Source organism: Dermacentor silvarum, chromosome 3 (genome assembly GCF_013339745.2).
Source record: "Dermacentor silvarum isolate Dsil-2018 chromosome 3, BIME_Dsil_1.4, whole genome shotgun sequence".
Taxonomy (NCBI): Eukaryota; Metazoa; Arthropoda; class Arachnida; order Ixodida; family Ixodidae; genus Dermacentor; species Dermacentor silvarum.
In genome coordinates, this window is record NC_051156.1 from 200,673,807 (window position 1) to 200,695,876 (window position 22,070).

Consider the following 22,070-nt stretch of genomic DNA (forward strand, 5'->3'; position numbering starts at 1 on the left):
CTAGGCACTGTAGCAGGGGTAAAGTCATGGAGTAAAGTAAACAATACGATTGGAGGTTTTGTAGCAGCAAAGTAGGGAGACGACAAGCAAGGAGACGTACAAAAATATAGTTCCCAGTGATGGTTAAAAACGTTTGATGCTTGGAACTCTTTACACTGTGTTTTCTTAAAAATATAGGTAGGACATTAGACAAACGTGACGCAATCCACTACCCTGTTTCAAGGAGGACGCTCAGAGCATCCGTCTACCTACACATCCCTCTATCATCGGTAGTGAAAAAGCAACAACTTTTGTTTTGTTTTCGCAGAAAAGACAAAAATAAGTGGATTCAAACGTATTATCACTCAACCAGCAGAAAATTTTAAATATCAGTAGATCTACTGATAAATCAGCAACCGTGGCACCACTGACACACATCGCACAAACGGCTGGTGGCTACATCATTATCATCATCATCTGCGCACCGTTGTTTTGTATTAGTTTTGTACATGGAGGTTTTGTATTCCGCACGTGTCTTTTGGCGCCCGATTTGGTGACGGTCACGAACTTCATTTGGTCCGATTTTGGTGTGCCGTGTTTTTCTGCTGTCTCCTAGACTAATGCCCCCTACCTCCTGTGGCAAATCACATGCGTGAGTATCAGTAGTGCTAAACGTAACACTTTCTCTCCTGACAGCAAGATCTCGATCGGCGTGGTAAAGGATGTCGCCCGATCGTTTCGGGATACCACAGAGAGCTCGCTCTCCACGATTGAAATTGAAAGATTCTATACTCTACTCGCTAAAAAAAAAAAGTACAAGTTCCCAGTGAAAGCACTTGAAACTTAACATACACTTTTACCGCCAATGGAATGTAACGGAAAAACTTCGTTATGGAAGTTAATGGTCCGTGTTTTGAAAAAGTGGGAATGGGAAAACGGGGTAAAGTTATATTCTTTCACTTCTTCCGAGTAAAAAGGAATGGGTTGGCGAGAGTACTTTGCAAAGAAGTTGCATTTCAGTGTAGCGAAATTTCGATGCAACCAAGTGCCGATTTTACCAACTCCTTTACATCGAGGTTTAACTATCGTCAATCAATGCACCTTCTATGACACTTATTCATCAGCTATTTAAATTTTAACCAATTGGTAAACATCTATTTGCTTATTTCGTTCCCTAATTGGTTGAACTGTTGCGCTGGCAGTTCTGCAGCTAGCAGTGGAGTATATTTCTCTAGTGTCGTGTATGAAAATTCAAAGCTTTCTATGATGGCTGCCCTGTGCAAAATGTTATCATGCAAGAAGATTTAGAACTCCCTTGCTCGTTTTGATTTCTGCTGGTGACCCCTTCTGCCCATCACTAGAATCCCAAAATCTCTTGCAAGAAAATTACAAAGAAAGAAATTTCCTAATTCTGCTGGAAGGACTTGAACTCACAGCTCACAGATAGGCAGTCCAGGATTGTACCTCTCAGCCACTATGGTGATGCTATAGGAGGAGAATATTGAACTTGGAGAGCAAGATTGTGCCAGTAGCTGCCATGATTGTACAAATGCCCACTCAACACCTATGTACTGGATAAAGCTGGCGTATGTGCTTTCTTCGTGTTCTAGCACATAACCTTCCCAGTTGTGGAAGTGGTTCTAAATTACCTTCATCTACATGTGATGACAATGATTGAGTGTGCCTCCTTCGTCTTCATGTTCTAGTGTTCTGCTTTTTCTAATTTTGGTTCGGTGGTGCTGACGTCATTTTGTCTTCAAGGGTAGCGCGAGGCCTCTTAATAGGGTAGCCCAAATATAAGCATTAGAAAAGCTATATGAATCCAACAGTAAGAAGCTGAAGTCTAGTTTTAGCAGAGAGCAGTGGCTCAGTCTGGACAGGTAAGAGGAGAAAGAAAAGCCGAGTCTTTCGACTTCACCACAAGAATGTGGAAATCTCAAAAATGAATAAGTCCCAACCTTCTTTTACTTCTTGTTAGGAGATTGCTCACTCACACCTGCAAATGGTCACTTTGATAATGTTTGCCGTTGACGATAATGATAATGTTGATGCAGTTTAAGGCTTACTGCAAATTAAGTTTTGCCAGCTATCACATAACTGCTTTGGCTTATTGGCGAAACTATTTTCGTTTTTTTCTTCCACTTGACCATTTCTTTCCTGCTCTACAGTTCGGAAGGAAAAAGTGGTTACCACGTCTGTTCTGTGTTTTCATCTCTTCTTGTTTGTGAATGCTCTTCTCTCAAAAGAAACATTTGAACACCCTAATCTCTTACTTTAGCTTGATTTGGTAATTTTCTTTAGTGTCTTTCTTGGAACACATGTTAATAATCTGGTCAGCATTGCACCATTTCATAGAAAAGAATGCAAAATAAAGCTGGAGTCATGTGAAAATGGAGTCATGTGAAAGCCAAGCAGCTTACCGATATTTGATTAACTTCCAATTCCGACATAATATCCCATTTTAAGCACCAAATGGCATTTGCGAACGTTAGCGCAAATGTGATCAAACCCAGCACCAATGCCATCTGTTGGGGCAACTGTGACATCTGAAAACAATTCTATACAGCTGCCCGTAACATAGTTCTTTTTTTTTCTTGCAATGTATTATATGTTTAATTCTTCGGTGAAAAATATCAAGGATGTCAGCAAGATATTGTAACGAGAAAGGAAAAATGTTGGAATACGTTTACTATAACTATATGTATTTAATGCATCGTTAATGCAATGTGTACATCTCAATTTGTACAGTCAACCGCAAAAGTATGCGGTTTCCCCTGCAAATGTAAATTCCTGCACTGTTAAGGCATGTCACTTCTAACTTAATGAATCACTGTGTAGGTGGCAAAGGCTACCGTATGCTGGAGCATTTAATTTGAGGCTGTGTGACCACGCTTCGTGAGAATTCAGCTTCTTGGCGGATCCTGCGTCTCCTAAACTTTTGCAGTTGCCAGTACCTATATCAATGTTATATCAGCCCTTAATGCAGATGTAACGCTGAAAATTAATTTTTGAACCATTGGTAATAATGTATTGAACCTGATAGGTAATAATGTATTGTGTTAATAAAAATTTCTAAATCAATATTTCAGCCCAGAAACTATATTGAAAGTAGGTTTTGGCTAAGTAGCTTGGAAATGATAGTTTTCCTAAATGTCTTGTTCGGCCAAAAAGTGCAAACTGAGAAAAGTGAGCTCAAAGATTTCAGAACACGCTATTTAAGTAAGACCAAAAATAATTAATCAAAGTGACCTGCTTCATATGTTGGACTCTCTTCTTCAACTTGAACCTGTGCTACGGCAATTGCTTCGAGTTGCTTACGCTCTTTCTCAGCATTAGAGCCGTCCAGCATCCATATCTGCATTCACAGACAAGAGTATTGTGGCCAGAATATCGTTTCTTTGTTAGTTTTTACTTTGCAGTCTGCTATGTGCTCTATGGAAGGTCTCTCATGATTAAAATGCGTGAAAAACAAAGTTTCTGATGCAGGTATTCACTCTATGTTCAGTTTTTTGACCGCTTTTTGGCCGTGTTTTAAATACAGTGTTCATTGGCGTTCTTGACAGCGAATGCGCGCGACCGTCACGATAAGAGAGTTCATTTTTTTCTGATGGCAAAGATTGCCACCAAACTTGGGGATGAGCTTCTTTATGTGTCTGGGAATCCAAAATAACCAAATATATAAAATGCATTTTTCTGGCGACAATCACGATTTTAGCTCCGCATCCCCTCTTAGGGTGTGAAATCATCGTCCTATCTCACTGACCTCACTTTGCTGCAAAATGTTAAAGCTTGTGATCTGTCGGCACCTTAAACAATACCTAGATGATAGCAACTTGCTGTCTGAAGTCCAGCGTGGTTTTAGGGAAGGCTTGTCGACTGTCATTCAGCTCTTTACAACATATCACTTCGCAGTTAATAACAGGGAACAAATAGATGCAATATTTTTAGAGTTGGCCAAGGTCTTTGATAAAGTGCCCCATTATAAAGTTTTGTATAAGCTTTATGCAGTTGGGATAGACACCAAACTTGTACATTTTACCAGATCCTGCCTCAAAACCTGTTCAGTACGTCGAGGTCGGCAATTGTATTTCTGAGACACTTCCTGTCATGTCAGGCATACCACAGGGGTCAGTCTTGGGGCTCATTCTGTTCCTAATATGTCAATGATATAGCAAACAGGTGATTCCGGTTTGAAATAAAGCTTTTCACGGACGAATGCGTAATGTGCACAGTAGTTAAATCAAGAGCCAATCAAACTAGCCTCAGCAATAATCTTGATAAGGTTTGCCGCTGGTGTGAAGAGTGGGAAATGAACTTAAACATTAATAAGTGCTTTGTTATGAGGATAAGCAGCATGAAGACACCTTTACGTTTCCATATTTCATTGGCAACATTGTGCTTAATGATATTTATACCTATTGGAAACACATGCTAATGGAACACATGAGTTGGAACAAGCACATTGAAAACATTTGCGCGAGCGCTCTGAGAACGTTATGGGACCCTTGTCGCAAACTTTCAGGAGCCTCCATCGAGGTAATGCATGCAGCGTTCACTACGCTTCCTCAAATATACATAAGCTCAGCGGTATCTGTAAGCAAAAAAAAAAAAATCTTAATTAGAATAAGTACAGCGAATAGCAGTTAGCTTCATCTTCAATCGCTACAGAACAAATGATATTGTGTTGCAGATGCTGAGTACTCATCTCCAGTCAAGATGCACCTAACAGGCTAAAGCTCTTGTATTTAAAGGGACACTAAAGGGAAAAATGATTTCTTTTGTATCAATAAATTACAGTTTGACGATACCGAAAACAGCACTCTTACCACGAGAAGATGCTTGGTAAGCCAGAAAGAAACGAAAAACACAAAGGCGAGTGGCGACGCCACCTTGATGTTTTTTCCGCACCAGCTCAAAGTGACGTCATGGATTATGACAGCGCCTTGTGGGTCCCAGTTAATCCTTTAGAGGTAAAGATTGACTACATTGTGTTCTAAAGAAGCTCAAGACTGAATGTGGCAAGTTTCGTGAACTTTTACTGAGCCAACGTGGCCCAAATACGAAAAATTACTTTGGAAGTCATGACGTCACACTGAAGTGCTGACTAATAAACTTTGAGCTTCATTTCCTCTTTTATAATTGATGAATTGCCAAAGCGAAATGTTAAAAGTTAATATGTGGACATATTTATGACTTTAGCTATGTAATTTTCTTTTCTAGTGTTTGTGCTATTTTGCTCCTTGATGTTTGCATTTTCAGTATATTCACTCCTGCCTAGACTCAAATGAGTCTGCAGTATTTATAAATTTCGAAAATGTAACAGTCTACCACAAAACACAATATGGTAAATCCTAGCTTGAGCCAAAATACTGCTCTTATTTTGGTCACCAGGCTCGTGAGAGTATTACTGAATGTTCGGCTGTCACATTTGGTTGAAAAAACAGCGTGTGCTAATACTATGCTCCTAGTTCACTCACTAGGAAGCTTTACAATAAAAAAAAATGTTTTAAACAAACGTGTAGATTTCACAAAATTGGTCATTGCACAAACAAAAATATATTCAGCAAATCGAAATTGTAGTCCTGCTGTTCTCTGATCTGATCTGAAATCACCATCAAGACTTATTGAATGAAGAAAAAGTTGACCTTTTGAACTAGTATCTATGTTCTTTCATTTCTTTGTAATATTGTAATAACATTTTTCTTTTGAAATGAAATACATTACTCAGGTAACATGTCTTGTTTTCTCGGTGCAGCATTGAGACATTCCAGCTGTCAAGCAACTGCAGATGGTGCAGTCATACCAAGGATAACTCCTGTGCCTGAGACAGATGAACGTGATCTGAAGCAGGCACCACAGTCCATAGAAGCCAGCATCCATTTGAATGCCATTTCTGCCTTTGGAGCTTCTCAAAAACTTTCAAGCTGAAGCAACCCTGCAAACCACACAGGCAAGAGGCCATTTGAGTGCCCTTTATGCCCTCAGAGCTTTGCACAAAAGGTTAATCTGAAGCAACACCTGCGCATCTACACAGGGGAGATGCGATTTTATTGTTCATTATGCCCTTGGAGCTTCTCTAGAAAGTCGACACTGAAAACTCACGTACTCACCCACACAGGCGAGAAGCCATTTCATTGCCCTTCATGCCCTCAGAGCTTCTCACAAAACAGTCATCTGAACCAACACCTGCGAACCCACACAGGAGAGAGGCCATTTCAGTGCCCTTCATGTCCTCAGAGCTACTCGAGCAAGTCTACTCTGACGAGTCATTTGCGCACCCACACAGGCGAGAGGCCATTTCAATGCCCTTCATGCCCTCGGTGCTTCTCGGACAAGTCTGCACTGAACAATCACATGCGCACCCACACAGGCGAGAGGCCATTTCAGTGCCCTTCATGCCCTCAGAGCTGTTGGAGCAAGTCTACTCTGACGAGTCATTTGCGCACCCACACAGGCGAGAGGCCATTTCAGTGCCCTTCATGCCCTAAGAGCTTCACACAAAGGGGTAATTTTAACCGACACCTGCGCACTCACACAGGCGAGAGGGCATTTCAATGCCCTTCATGCCCTCGGTGCTTCTCGGACAAGTCTGCACTGAAGAATCATGTGCGCACCCACACAGGCGAGAGGCCATTTCAGTGCCCTTCATGCCCTCAGAGCTGCTCGACCAAATCTACTCTGATGAATCACTTGCGCACCCACACAGGCGAAAGGCCATTTCAGTGCCCTTCATGCCCTAAGAGCTTCACACAAAGGAGTAATATTGACCAACACCTGCGCACTCACACAGGCGAGAAGCCATTTCAATGCCCTTCATGCCCTCGGAGCTTCTCGGCGAAGTCTACACTGAAGAAGCACGTGCACACCCACACAGGCGAGAGACCATTTCAGTGCCCTTCATGCCCTCAGAGCTACTCGAACAAGTCTGCTCTGACGAATCACTTGCGCACCCACACAGGCGAAAGGCCATTTCAGTGCCCTTTATGCCCTAAGAGCTTCACACAAAGGAGTAGTGTTGACCAACACCTGCGCACTCACACAGGCGAGAAGCCATTTCAATGCCCTTCATGCCCTCGGAGCTTCTCGGCCAAGTCTACACTGAAGAATCACATGTACACCCACACAGGTGAGAGGCCATTTCCGTGCCCTTCATGCCCTCGGAGCTTCTCGGACAAGTGTACACTGAGGAATCACGTGCGCACCCACACAGGCGAGAGGCCATTTCAGTGCCCTGGATGCCCTGACAGCTTCTCACAAAAGGGTAATCTGAACCGACACCTGTACACCCACACAGGTGAGAGACCATTGCAATGCCCTTCATGCCCTCAGAGCTGCTCGAGCAAGTCTGCTCTGACGAATCACTTGCGCACCCACACAGGCGAAAGGCCATTTCAGTGCCCTTTATGCCCTAAGAGCTTCACACAAAGGAGTAATGTTGACCAACACCTGCGCACTCACACAGGCGAGAAGCCATTTCAATGCCCTTCATGCCCTCGGAGCTTCTCGGCCAAGTCTACACTGAAGAATCACATGTGCACCCACACAGGTGAGAGGCCATTTCAGTGCCCTTCATGCCCTCAGAGCTGCGCAGATAAGTCTACACTGAAGAATCATGTGCGCACCCACACAGGCGAGAGGCCATATCAGTGCCCTGCATGCCCTCAGAGCTTCTCTCAAAAGAGTCATCTGAACCGACACCTGTACACCCACACAGGCGAGAGACCATTGCAATGCTCTTCATGCCCTCAAAGCTTCTCGAACAAGTCTAACTGAAGAATTGTGCGCACCCACACAGGCGAGAGGCCATTTGAGTGCCCTTCATGTCCTCGGAGCTTCATAGACAAGTCTACACTGAAGAATCACGTGCGCATCCACACAGGCGAGAGGCCATTTCAGTGCCTTTGGGGATTCTTAGAGAAGTCCACACTGAAGAAACATGTGCATATCCACACAGGCAAGAGGCCATTTCATTGCCCAGCATGCTCTCAGAGCTTCTCACAAAATAGTATTTTGAACCGATACCTGTGCACCCACACAGGCGATTTACCACTTCAGTGCCCTTCATGCCTTCGAAGCTTCTCGCAAGTGTCTGCACTAAAGGATCACCTGTGCTATGATGCGCTATGATCACCTGCGCTACGGGCCACCCACATACCGAATTTGAGGTGTTCCGAACAAGTTTGTTTGTTCAGCGTCAGCAAGAATGTCAAAAAAGGTTGCATATTTTATTTGCGTGACTACCAAATTCACGATAAGCTAACAAAAAGTACAGTTCTGGAGCTCCACACAGAAGCACGATGCTTTTGCTCTTCTTTCTGCTAAAACGTGATGCTGTGCCCTAATTCGGACTTGCTAAGGCACAAACTGGCACGACACTAAATACATTGAGTTTGAATGCACGCAGCCTGGAGAATATGCATATAACTTGGCGTTGAACTGAAGGAAATTCTCACTGCACAAACCTGTGCATGCTGGATGCTACTCTGAAGTCTCTGAGGAATCCATGGTGTTTTTTAGTGAGAGATCCTGTGCGATGTGGACACGACCAATCTTGCGCAGCCGCAGGATGATCTAGCTGTCATGAATCTTTGCTGTATGCTTTTGATGCTCTAAATTAAATTCATTGGGGCTATCTCAGCTTTTTCTGTGTTCCAACTCGTGCGCAGCGTGTAGCGCTCAGGTGAGACAGAGTGGCAACATTGTGTTGCACTAAAAGCATGAGTATTAAAATTGTGGTGTTCTGGATTTGCAACAGCCTGGCACACCACGATCTCAAAGCTCGTGCTGTTACCATACTAAAGTTGGCACACTTCCTCGTACAAGCGCAATACATTGCGCATGAGCCGTAACAAGGAAAAAAAAAAAGAAAAAACATCATTCCATTCAATTGGGATAGTGGTATGCCACACTGGTTGCAGCAGCAGCTAGAACGTCGCAATCTCGGAAGCTTTCTTAATCTTGGAGGGCCAGCTTTCTCAAATCCCCAAGTCACACACAAAGATAGAAAAAGGTTGTGCAGATCATATGCACTATGGGAATCTGTGCTATTTGAAGCATTTTGCTGGTACCTCGCTATCCAGCGCTGTTTAAAGTAGTTGCGTGTGTTGGTTGCGAGCGTTTGTGTGTAACGACAATTGCACGACGACGACCATGTTGAAGATCGCATGGCAACAATGGCATGATTTCTACGCCGGGCGTTCGACGTGAGCCTGTTACATGGTGAATGTTGGGTTCTAATAATAGAGTAACATAGACTTTCACATCGTCAGCGACTACTTCTTATAAAATTGTACGTTCCTATGGCGCAAGTTGGAATCGAGTAGCGCTAGACAGGGGTAATTGAAGATAGCAGGGAGAGGCCTTCGTCCTGTGGTGCACATAAATATAGGCTGATGGTGATGATGGGTATCATGTGGTGTACGTCCAGCGGCTATGTCAAGCATTGATATCATTTGTATTCCTGTAAATAAATGCCAAAAGATTATTAACTTGAGCGAATGTGAAGTCAGTACAACGTTACACAGTTTCTCCTAGCGTAATCTGATACAATAAAAATACTGGGAAAAGTGGGCCGATTCCAGAGATAGTGCACTCTAGCACGGTGCCTCGAAGTGCGAGCTCTCACAAGGAAAGAAGATGAGAAAGTGACACGAGGCGCACATGCTGAGTGTTTGAAAGAGCTGGCCGCAGAAACTCCTGTTCATTTTCCTGATCGCTGCTTGACAACCTGTAGCGTAGGCCCCCAATAAAGGAGCGGTGCCTTCTCATGGGAGCTTCGGAAAGTGAACTCAACCTTGCTGCAGGTCCTAACATGTCAAGAAATGATGGGTTAAAAGATGTTAAATTAGAATTGCTAATGGAACAATGGCAGCATTCTGAACAGATGATAAAAATGAAAGCTATAGACGACTGTAGTATTCTGGCGTATGAAAAAACAAGTGAGGAAGCACTGCCCAACACAATGCTTGGAAAGTTTACTGCATTAGAGTGCAAGCAGTAGAGGGTTTATGGTAAGGACATGCTCAAGATTAGGCAGGTGGAGAGACACTCACTAAAAGGGTTCCGAGTCACGAGCGAGCACATGCCCAGTGGGAGAACAATAAAATTATCATTTATGACAGAGTCGAAATCGCAGAAAACAAGGATATTAGGTGTTTATTCACTCGACAATACGGAATGCTCTTTGCCTCTGAGCCCGTCAACTCTGGAAGATTTAATAGAATGTTACATGATAGCATGGCCACAGCTTTCAGAAGACCGAACTTGAAGCAGAAATTTGAAGAGCCAAAGGCGATAGGAAACTTCAATACCAGTACGTCTCCAGGTCCAGATGGCCTGAGTGCTGTATTATATAAAACATTTAATTAAAGTAAGCATAGCCTTAAGTTCTGGTGGTAGCATTTCATGAGGTGTATAATTCAAAGGCATTACTCCCATAATTTGTTGAAGCATACACAGTTTTGATTCCAAGACAGAAGATGCAATCTCATCTTTCAGGCCAATATCTATAAACTGCGACTACAAAATTTTTATGAAAGTTCTGGTGCGATGATTCAGTAGGTGACAAGAGACATAGTTGGGTGACATCTGACCTGCAGCATACATAATCGGTCTATTGTCTTTCACATACCTGAACGTGTTGGAGTGTTGTGATGCCTGTTGTTCCCGTACACTGGCCCATATCAGTGTGCCGCCAAGTGCGCGACGTAACGTTTGAAATCGCTGCATTGTCTTCGTCCTTATCAGCTCAACCCCGCACCGACATCCTTGTATGTTGTCCGCCTGAAGCCCTCTAATGTCCCAGACACTGATTAAACCTGTGTGCAGTGAAGCTTTTCTGTGCCGTCGTATTTCGACTGCACCGAGTTGGTGCTTTGCTGCTGGTGGGTAATGTTATGAGCCACCAATCCTGCGGACAAAGAAGACGTTGCAAAAAGAGGACGAGCTGTGCCCCGACCCACCATCTTTGTTGTTATGGTGCCACTCTGTCACTGTGTGAATATTGTATATAAACCCATTTTGACATCTCCCTATAACAATATCAAAACATTGTGTAAGGGTATTATCAAAAGTCAGCCTATTCATGGGCTTCTTGTACAAGCCACTAATGTAAAGCTTCTGGCATATGAAGACGATGTGGCTGTAGGTTGCACAGACAACGATCAGTATTGTGAAATGTTTTGGCGAGGTAAACACCGGGAAATGCCTTCTGGAATGGCAAATGGCCTTTGACCCCGACACTTTTGCCAACGTAAAGTGGGTTAGAACCCCTGTTAAATATCAGGGTGTCCTACCCAATGCTTACAAAGAAAATGGAAAATATTTGCAAAAGGAAACCAGCAATTAAAGAAAAAGTGGAGAGTGGAGGTGAATGACGGGACATCTTTCGACATTTGCCAGCTCCACTGCATGTAACCTATTCTTTGTGTCGAAGCTTTGGTACACAATGCAAGTGCTGCGATACTCTCGGGTTAAACACTGTGTCTTCGCCACGTTTGTGTGGCCGTCTACCTGGGAGCGCTGTAGTCACAAGAATTTATTTCGTAGGTTGAAAAAGGGTGTGTGTGTATTTGGCACACCTGTTGTCGCGACAGGCGGTACAGTCGAACCTACTTATAACGATCCCACATAAAATGATCTATCGGTTATACCGACCACATTTCAGTGCATTTACAATTTTCCCACCCTCCCTATGGAAAATTCTTCCAGATATAACGAACATTCTTTAAATCGCCGTACTGCTACTACAATTGCTTCGAACCTGATCACTGTAAAAAGAGGCCACACACGAAGTGCCAAAGCACGGAAGCCCGACCAAACTGGGCGCACAAGAGTGCGCGCCCCGCTCCAGTCCAACCGCGATGGTGATACTGCCTCGCGAGGATTTCGAAAGCCGGGAAGGAAATCGCGCGTTTTCAAGGCACGCTGCCAGGATAGAGGCATGCCGAGTACAGCATAAAAAGCATGGCGCGGAGTGTGCACTGGCATCATATCGGATGCCACGACGGCGTCACTCATTTTTTGCGCAATTGTCTGTGCGGCACCAGGTGCATTTTTTACGCCTGTTTAAACGATTTGGAACGATCATCTATGTCTTTCTACGAAGGGAACAACGACCGCTCAAGCGTTCCTGTCGATGCGGCCCTTGCGGCCTGAGTTTGCGAGGACACTGCACTGCATCGGTGGTTACTACGGTGTTATCAGGAGATCACAGTTCGGCAGCGCTTCGTTTACGCCTTGCCGAATGCTGATAACGGTTTGCGGTGACGTTTTACCTTTCGAACATCGCATTTTACAGCGAAGCTGTATGTGGCTAGCTTCCAGCCGTTCGATGTCCGTAGACCAAAAACCGTGGGCCGATCCCGAAGATAGTACAATACAGGGCTGACTCGTGGCGGAGGTGAAGCAGGATTCAAGCACTCTGCCAACTTGCAAAAATAAGTTTAATATCTTGGGTCCAAATACAACCCGTATCAGATATTAAGTTGATAAGAACAGCTACTACACTTTGACCCGCGCCGGCCATGTCTACGTTTGCAACATACACCTGTACGCCATCCCGTGTGTTCAAACTAGTGTCTGCCAATTTGAGTGTCTTCCGTCTCCTGACGTCATGCTCTATGTAGGCTCCTTTCCTCAGTTCTGCCCTGACTGTGAAATGAGTAGGTCGCGTGTTGAACGGTCTGAAGAAGAACAGTGTGCCCACCAAGAACGACTGCGTGAATAGAAAAGGGAATGGGTGTGGCGGCAGGAGACCACCGACGATGAGCGGGCCGTGGACGGTAAGCATAAGCGTGCCGCCTGCCCGGACTGCGAGGCGGAAAGAAATGAAACCGTTCTTGTGGCCCCGATCTCGCAAACTTGGAATGTTTCACCAGAGCAACAGTCAATCAATCACCACATACACAGTTTCGCTGGTCATCCACTTCAGAGTGGAGTGGCACTGAATTTTCTTTTTCACCCAAAGCGACATATATAATTTAATTTTATGGCTCTTGTGCGGCTGACGTGCAGTCGTAATGTCGAGACTATAGTTGACCGCTTCCGGCCTACTAGAACACTTCGCCCCCGTGTGCAGAATACAGTCATGTGCCGCTGGTATAGTGGGATACAACTAAAAAAAACAGCAGTTGGCAACAAAGGCACATGGACCGCGCGGGGTTGTGTTACTCCGCCAGCCAATCACAGAAGCAAACACAGCGTCGTCATGCGACCTTTTCAAAATGGCGTCGTACTCTATATCAATGTACTTGTCATACTTGTACGTTCCACTATAATAGACTAGTGAAAACGTATAAAATTACGTGCTTATAACTTTATTTTCGTGCTTACCGTCTTATTTAGGTAATGGGGAAATTTTGAAGTATGAACTATTTACAGCCTCGCAGAGGAAGAGTGGCTGGCAGTTATGAGGGCGTGGGCGGGGCTTCACTGCAGACTTAAGTTTTATCCGACTACAGTAAAATATATCACAAGCTCTCACATAAAAAATGGGTGCTGAGCTTGCAGTATAAAAGTGACAGGTGATCGGAACCGGGCGCCGTTTTGAAAGAGATACATGACGCCACATTTGGTTCTTTAGATGGACGTTTCTAACGGAAGTTTGCAGCTAGGTGCAGAAACACACCGGGAACAAAAATGACACTGAAAATCTGGTTTTCGCACCAAAGTGCTGCTTAATTGTAACTGCTGACGCCAGCTTGAGTGCGGCTAATTTTTGTAAGGGTGAGTCCATATATAACGAACTACTTATATAACAACTACCTTTAGTGGAACTATCGAGTTCGTTGTAAACTGTACACCATTCATATTTTTTTGCAGGTGTAACTGCGAACTGTGATTCAAGTGAAGCCCAAATGTGCATTACCCAAGTTTGTACTGAGCACCAATGTAGTGAGGGGCCCAATTCATGGCTATATAAAAGAAGTGGTAACAAGCATATGGTCTTTGGCTGCAAGGTTTTTGAACAAATATTTGTTTAGTGATACTGAAAAGAATCAGAATGTATGTGATGTAGCATTGCCTGCACAATTCTTCTGTCCATATGTACAGGGCCATTGGCAGTGCAGGTCAAGGCATGAATGTGTTAAAACAAGTTAAAAAGAAAGCACTTTAGCCCAGGAGCAAAAAAATTCTATTTAAACTACATACTAACACACTGGCAGTGAGATCATCTTTAGAAGAACAGTTTTTTTTTCTACCGTGGGGCTCACACTGTCTTGTCTGTCAGAAACCGGAGTCTATTGATCATGCTTGTCTTAACTGTTTGGACATGAATTAGGACATGAGTTTTCAGCAAACTCTAAAGAAGGACCTTCCATCAGATCCATATGGCATAAGATTTCTGAATATTAGCAGCGACGACAGAGTAGAATATGATTTGACAGCGCTGACTGACCTGCACTATGGCGTGCCTGCATGGCGGTGTTTCACTGTGACCCGGGTGCGCGAACCGCCCAGCTATTGTTCCGCGGGTGCATGGCACTTTGTAGAAATGCAACGACTGCAAGAGTGTGTCCTTGAGTGGATGTCGAGGGTAGATCCCTTGACAGCACTCGGAGAATTTTAAATTCCAGCCCAGCTGGAGAGGGGTAGAACATTGTACACTTTAAAAATGGTGTTCGGTGCCTAATGGTTAGAGTACTGGACTGCTGTGCGCAATGACAGAGGTTCGATTCCGCCATCAGTCACGCACATTGTTCTCATTTTCTTAAAGTGAGGCGAGACAGGAACCTACCTACCTATCGCAAAGTGCCAAGAGTTATGCAAAGAATGCTTCGCATTAAAAACTCAAGCATACAAAAAGAAAACATTTACTATATTCAAAATGCGACCATGAACAGGATTGCAGCAAATCAATTGGACTACAGCAGCGGCGGATATCCTCCGCCTCTTTTGCTGCCGCTGAGTTTCCCTCGGTGAGCAGCACGTGAATGGCGTGCGACATCCAGATCTCGACGGCACGCGCCCCCTGGGTCCAGGTTCTTGAGCATCTCCGGGTTCACGTAGGACACGCGGCTGGCCTTGACTCGCATGGTCTTTGTGGCAGCCATGGAGGCCAACACGGCATCCAGCATCTCGTGCAGCACCGCCGGCAGGATCTATGGTCGATAGCTGGCGATGCTGCGTCCAGAGGGTCCAGCTGCAGAGGAAGAAGGGAGCGACACTACAATTCAGCCGATTGAACAGAGGTGTCAGATTAAAAGGACGTATAATTTGTCCAGCAACTGGCGTGGAGCTTTCTTGCACTATTCAGGCGCAGCAGGTGTTTTGAGTGTCGCGAATGTGGCAATCTACCCCCAGCGCAACGTACATTCGCAGGGACTAATTTGATGACTCGCTATAATGCCAGAGGATAAATATTATCCTTTGCAATATGAAGGTGCACTTCAAGAGCGACCACTTTTATTATGACCCAAATGTGGCTCTGCAAGTGCCGTGCAGACGAAGAAGACACTTAAAGCGAAGCTTTACTTACCTATACCGGAGTATGCATGCATGGTGTGTCATCGTGTGCAAACTGGGCCAATCCTGGAGTCTATAGTCGAAAGTGTATGTGACTTTGTGAGCCGATCCTCAGAACAGTGCGCATGTGCTGTTCCTTGACCTTATCCGTCAAGTGACCATCTGGCCAACAAGGCGCCTGGGCAATTCTGCCAAATGATTTTTACCCAGTTGAGCATAAGGTCTATCGTTTATCCAGCCCTTTTCTTGGGCTTGAACTACCATTTCCTTGCTGAAAAATTCATTGGGAATTCTTTTCCTTTTCAGCAAAGCGTAGAGGGTAGCTTCCGCCCGTCTGCGCTAATGCAAAGCATCACTGTGCAGCATTGGCGCTCAGTGTCGGCTTACCTTTAACTTCGACTGTAGAGTTTTTGGGGCAGTCAAACCACACAGGGGTCTGGTCACCGTTCGCTATTTGGGACAATGTATAACTGTGTTCATGGCGCAGGCCGATAACATGCTTCTGAAAGTTAAGCACCTTGTCGGTGTAGTCATCCGGAAGCTGCTGGCACAGTGTGGTCCTTTACTGAACGGAGACCCTTCCTCAAAAATCTTCACATCCAGCCAGCATTAGCTTTGAAATCCTCGCGCAGTATACTTTTCGCACACGCCAAGGTTTGAGCCTTCATGCACAGCATGTCCATTGTCAACGCATGGCCATCGTTTCGCACACTTCCACCGCATCGCAGAGCTCTTCTTCCAATTCGGGGAAGTTGCATGGATTGCCTCGGAAAGTGCGCTTTTTGCTGCTTGTGTTCTTCAAAGCTTCGTTCTAACAGTACTATCATTGAACGCACTTCTCGTCCACGTCGAATTTTCTGCAGGCTGCACGCTTACCATGTTCGTGAGCAAGCTCTACCACCTTCAATTTAAACCAGCCGTGTAGCTTTTTAGGTGCTTGCCCATCATGCTAAAATGTAAACGCTCGGATGAGAACAAGCAAACAGCACAAAAAATCCAAATGACATGCAGAGCATGTGCAATAGGCCACACCAAGCACAAAAACCAACCAAAAACCAGTCATTATGGATAGCACGAGTTCTTATAGAGGGGAGAGAAGTTAATGATAATATCCTGCTTTAACCTTTAGCCGGCGAGTGTATGAACACCTATTAAAGAGGTTGGATGGATGGATGGATGTAAAACTTTAATGAACGTCCTGAGGTTAAATTAGAGGTTAAATTTTTTTAACCACTTGATGAACACCTTAGCACGTAGAAAGTTAAATAAAATAATAAAATAAAATGAAACAAAACAAAAAAAAAACCTCAGTCGCGTATTTGTGGCTGATGATGATGATCTGTTGCGTTCTCTCTTGCTGTCGATGGCACCTGGAAGCTCACACAGCGCGTGCATTTTGAAGACATGGGTTGAGGAAAGGGTGGGTGCGAACCTTACGTGGATCTTTTTTTTATTCTTTTTCCGATACATACTTTGAAAAACTGGGTGCGGCTCTTACACGCGTTTATACGGTTATTATTTTTGCCATGCACTATGGCTGCTGTTTCTTGTACCTGCTGACCTGATATTGCCACGTGCCTGCGATATTGTTGCGAGAGGAAAAGGCAGGCAGTCAGTTCCGAGCAAACGGCTGTTTACTGTTTCGGCCGCTGCAGCCAACAACACTTCTTCGTCCTCGTCCTCTAGTGTTACTAACGCGTGGCATTGCCCCTCCCTCCAAAAAAAGAGGCATCGTCTCGATGCCACTGCACGAAAGAACAGTGAAAGTTAAGCCACGAAAGTGGGTGACGGGTTAAATAGCACAGGGAGAAAATAAAAGAAATGAAAAAGACAACGGACGTGAGGGACAGGCACCGCACCACAAAGTTTGTGAACTGGCGTCAACGCGAGTGGTAGGGCTTCATCCTGGAGACGTGAACAATGTCGGAGGAGCGTGGTCTACGCGATTGGTGCGATGATTCTGCTGGAACAACTTCGTAGTTGACTTGACTTATGCGATGAAGAACTATGTAGGGCCCAAAGTAACGGTGCAATAATTTTTCTGAGCGGCCTCGTAGACGTATAGGGGTCCAAATCCACAGGAGATCTCCTGGCTTGTATGTTACGACTCGGTGGCATGTGTTGTATCGACGAGCGTCTTGACTTTGCCGAGATAGAATTCGATGCCATGCAAGCTGCCGCGCTGCTTCGGCACGCTGAACAAAAGCGTCTGTATCTGAGGCGGTCGTATCAGACGAAGTTGGTAGAAGCATCACGTTGAGCATAGTGATGACGTCGCGTCCGTAGACCAGACGAAAAGGAGGAAACCCGGTGGTTTCTTGAAGCGCAGTGTTATACGCAAATGTCACATATGGGAGCAGTTCGTCCCAATTCTTGTGATCCGTGGCGACATACATGCAAAGCATATCTGCAATCGTTTTGTTGAGACGCTCAGTTAACCCATTGGTCTGTGGGTGATGTGCAGTTGCCGTACGGTGCGTTGTACCACTCAGCTGCAGGATATCTCTGACCAACTGCGCGGTGAAGGCCGTACCACGGTCTGTGATGACGACAGCTGGAGCACCATGACGCAGGACGATATTTTTGACAAAGAAGTTGGCCACATCCGATGCCGTAGCTCGCTGTACGGCTTGGGTTTCGCAATATCTGGTCAAGTAATCGGTGGCGACAACAATCCAGCGGTTATCAGCTGAAGACTTGGGAAACGGGCTGAGTAAATCCATCCCGACCTGTTCAAAAGGTGAGCAAGGAGGTCGTACAGGCTGAAGCAGACCGGCTGGTTTCATTGGTGGAACTTTGCGACGTTGGCAATCGCGACAAGTTCGGACGTACTGCTTCACGCTTTTTGTGAGTTTTCACCAGTAGTACTTCTTCTTGATCCTTGCCAGAGTACGTGTGAAACCAAGATGCCCGGATGTGGGTTCGTCGTGGCATGCACGTAAAATGTCGTCGCGGAGAGAAGTGGGAACAACGAGTAGAAAAACGGTTTCCGTGGGATGAAAGTTCCGTTTGTAGAGGATGTCGCTGCGTAATCAGAAAGAGGACACGTGACGCGCGAACTGTCGCGGGGGTTGTTGGCGGCGTCGTTCAAGGTATTCAATCAGGGGTTGCAGCTCTGAATCCTGGCGTTGCTGTTGAGCTAGGTTTAGAGATAGAAGACTGCAAAGAAAACCGCCGTCCTCGTCAGTATCTGTTGGTGCGAGTTCGACGGGGGCGCGGGAGAGGCAATCGGCGTCGGTGTGTTTCTGACCAGACTTATAGACAATTGTCACGTCAAATTCCTGTAGCCGAAGGCTCCATCTTGCGAGACGTCCCGAAGGATCCTTGAGATTCGCCAGCCAACAGAGAGAGAGGTGATCGCTGATGACTCGGAAGGCGCGTCCGTACAAGTATGGCCGGAACTTCTGGATAGCCCACACGGCCGCCAGACATTCTTTTTCAGTTGCTGAGTAGTTTTTTTGAGCAGCAGACAACGTGCGGCTGGCATAGGCAATAACGCGCTCAACACCAGCTTGAAATTGTATGGGTGTGGCTCCGAGACCAACGTTGCTAGCATCAGAATGCACTTCTGTGTCGGCCTCTGTGTCAAAGTGACCAAGGATCGGTGGTGTCTGTAGACGTCGCTGAAGGTCGTGGAAAGCGTCGGATTGAGCCGGGCCCCAAATAAATGTCACGTCGTTCTTGATGAGTGATTGCAAAGGTTCGGCAATCTCAGAAAAATTTGGCACAAAACGGCGGTCATAAGCACAAAGCCCTAGAAATCGGCGTACATCGTGCTTTGTCTTCGGTATCGGGAAGAAACCAACTGCCGTGGCTTTGTCAGGGTCAGGGCGAATACCGGTGCTGCTGACAATATGACCCAGAAATTTAAGCTCCTCGTATCCGAAGTGACATTTTTCGGGCTTCAGAGACAGGCCGGCGATGCGGATGGCCTGAAGAATAGCCTCAAGCCTCTTGATGTGTTGCTCAAACGTGGTTGAAAAAACAACTACATCGTCTAAGTAGACTAAACACGAGTGCCACTTGAGGTCAGATAAAACTGTGTCCATCATGCGTTGAAATGTGGCCCGAGCAGAGCACAGTCCAAAAGGGAGGATCTTAAATTCAGAGGCCGCGCGGTGTTATAAACGCCGTTTTTTCCCGGTCCCGTTCGTCAACTTCAATCTGCCAGTACCCGCTACGTAGATCCATTGAAGAAAAGTAACGGGCATGTCGCAGAGGATCCAAGGAGTCGTCAATCCGAGGAAGTGGATAAACGTCCTTTTTCGTGATCTTGTTCAGTTTGCGATAATCTACACAGAATCGTAGTGAACCGTCTTTCTTCTTAACTAGTACAACAGATGATGCCCAAGGACTTGTCGATGGTTGAATGACATCATCATCCAGCATTTGCTTAACTTGATGACGAATAGCATCCTGTTCTCTCTGTGACACGCGGTAAGCGTGTTGGCGAACAGGTTGGACGGTCGGTTCAGTGTTGATTCTGTGCTTGGTTAGAGGTGTCTGCTTGACCTTCGACGTGGTGGCAAAACATTCGGTAAATGATGATAGTAGGCTGAGGAGCCTCTCCTGTTGGGGTTGTTTCAGCTGCGGATTGACGTTGATGTGACTGGTCAAGTCCACATCGCTGTTTTCCTGCATCGAGATTGTCGTTACCGAAGCACATGCGTTGGACTCGTTCACTGTTTCAAAGTAGGCAATGGTGGTATGCTTCGCAAAGTGCTTGTATTCGCCGCTGAAGTTAGTAACTAGGATCGGTGGTTTGCCTATTTTGGAGCTCTACGAGACCTCGTGCGACGCCGACTTCTCGATCCAGCAAAATGGTGAGGTTACCTTCGGCGATGCCCATATCTAGGTGGTCTTGAGGGCACTCAACAAGGACGAAGATGCTACTTCGAGGCGGTAACGTTACGCAGTCATCGACCACGCGTAAAGCCGCGCGATGATGTTCATCCTTAACATCAGAATCCGAAGAAACATTGTTCGAAAAAGTCACGAACAAGTCACGCAGATTAATGATCGCCCCATATTCCTAAAGAAAATCTATGCCCAATATAACCAGTCGAGAACACTTGGGCAGCACAAGGAAAGACGCTACGAAGGTCGAAGTATAAATTGTAAGTCTGGTGGTGCATCGTCCAATGGGTGACACGAGGTGTCCTCCAGCCGTGATCAGATGTGGGCCGTCCCACGCTGTCAGCACTTTGCGTAACCGATTGGCCAGTGAGGCACACATAACCGAGTAATCAGCTCCCGTATCAACAAGTGCAGTTACCGGATAACAGTCGACGGAAAGAGTAATAGCAGCAGAAGCTCTTTTGGCGGTTTCGAAGGAAGGCGTCAGCGGTACGTCGCGAGGGGGTGGCGTCGGCGGAGGATATTTGACAGTTCGCATGACAGCGGCCTCACCCCCAGAGGCCGCCGTTTTCAGTTTCCCCGGCGCGGGCTTCCGCCGGTGACTCCGGCGGAATCAAAGGCGGGTCGAGCGTGGTTTGGTGATGTGTGCCGACGAGGTGACGGCGACCGCGACTGTCTTCGCTGAGGGACAGGAGGAAGACGGTTGCTTTCCAAGTACTCCTCGATTTCGTGTGGGCGTTCGCCATAGCGCGGGCAACGGGCATCCGGATGGTATCCCCGCAAACCAATCCGTCGGTAATGGCAGTCGCGATAAAAGTGACCAGCCTCCCCACAGTGATAACACAAAGGACTGTTCTCGGGAGCGCGCCATACCGTTGACTTCCGCGGACTAGGACGAAAGTCTGATTGGAGAGTCGTGCGGTGGCTTGGGCTTGGGAAGCGTCGAGGAGGCCCTGTAGGTGGATGCGGGAAATGGGCCGTCGACGGCGTAGAAACCCAAAGAGCATCGGCGTAAGAGAGCGTGGGATGTTCGGTTCACGTTGGTGGCGAGGGATGAACCACCTGCCTGATTTCCTCCCGAATGACGTCCGTAAGGGCTGCAGCACTCGGAGGTGCCGCTGGAGTTCTTCTCGAACAACCTGCCGTATTAGTTCGGTAAGGGACTCCCTGTCATCCCTTAAAGGTACAAGCGAGCCTGCCGCAGTCATGGTGGTCTGGCGTTCATACTGCGATAGCCGCTGCCAAAGCATGCGCTCCATGACTGTTGCCTCACAGATGAACTGAGACACCGTTGTAGATGGATTGCGCACGAGGCCCGCGAAAAGCTGTTCTTTTACGCCTCACATTAACATGCGCACCTTCTTGTCTTCTGGCATTAGTGGGTCAGCCCGACGGAACAATCGTGTCATGTCTTCCACGAACATGTCGACGGTTTCGTTCGGCATTTGGAACCTGGAAGATAGTGCCTGTTCGGCTTTCTTTCCTTTCGGGGGTACTGAAGGCGTCACGAAGCAGTCGGTAAAACTCCTGCCAGCTGGTAAACGAAGCTTCGTGGTTCTCGTACCATACCCTCGCCGCGTCTAAAAGGGAAAAGTAGATGTTCCTCAACTTACGGCGAGCATCCCAGTCATTAAAGGTGGCAACCCGGTCGAAATGGTCTAACCAGTCCTCTACATCCTCAAAGGCGTCGCCGTGGAACGGGTTAGGCATGCGAGGCGCGTTGCCAATGCAAGGTACAGCAGCATTTGGGATCTCCTCGGTTTGGCTTG

General features: G+C 46.2%; 1 protein-coding gene, 1 long non-coding RNA gene and 1 pseudogene across 10 annotated transcripts in view; 1 reads left to right on the forward strand and 2 right to left on the reverse strand.

Annotated features, from left to right (window-relative positions):
• Nucleotides 1-419: 419 nt before the first annotated feature.
• LOC119445147 (zinc finger protein 182-like) overlaps nt 420-22,070 on the forward strand; it is a 121,371-nt gene continuing 99,720 nt past the window's right edge. Inside the window, exons 1-4 of one of the 9 annotated variants that reach the window (XM_049664169.1) lie at nt 420-631; nt 5,735-7,028; nt 7,113-7,273; nt 7,610-7,972. In XM_049664169.1, coding sequence (XP_049520126.1) covers nt 6,019-7,028; nt 7,113-7,273; nt 7,610-7,752 — 1,314 coding nt within the window. In that variant the 5' untranslated portion in view covers nt 420-631; nt 5,735-6,018 and the 3' untranslated portion in view covers nt 7,753-7,972. Of the gene's footprint in view, nt 632-5,734; nt 7,274-7,525; nt 7,973-22,070 lie in introns of those variants that run through there. The other 8 variants (XM_049664162.1, XM_049664161.1, XM_049664159.1 and 5 more) reach the window with 8 other exon arrangements.
• LOC125944131 (uncharacterized) overlaps nt 7,957-22,070 on the reverse strand; it is a 113,598-nt gene continuing 99,484 nt past the window's right edge. Inside the window, exon 3 of the long non-coding RNA XR_007466149.1 lies at nt 7,957-8,085. This is a non-coding gene — a long non-coding RNA (uncharacterized LOC125944131). The remainder of the gene's footprint in view (nt 8,086-22,070) is intronic.
• Nucleotides 12,326-12,505, reverse strand: LOC119447029 (U2 spliceosomal RNA; annotated as a pseudogene).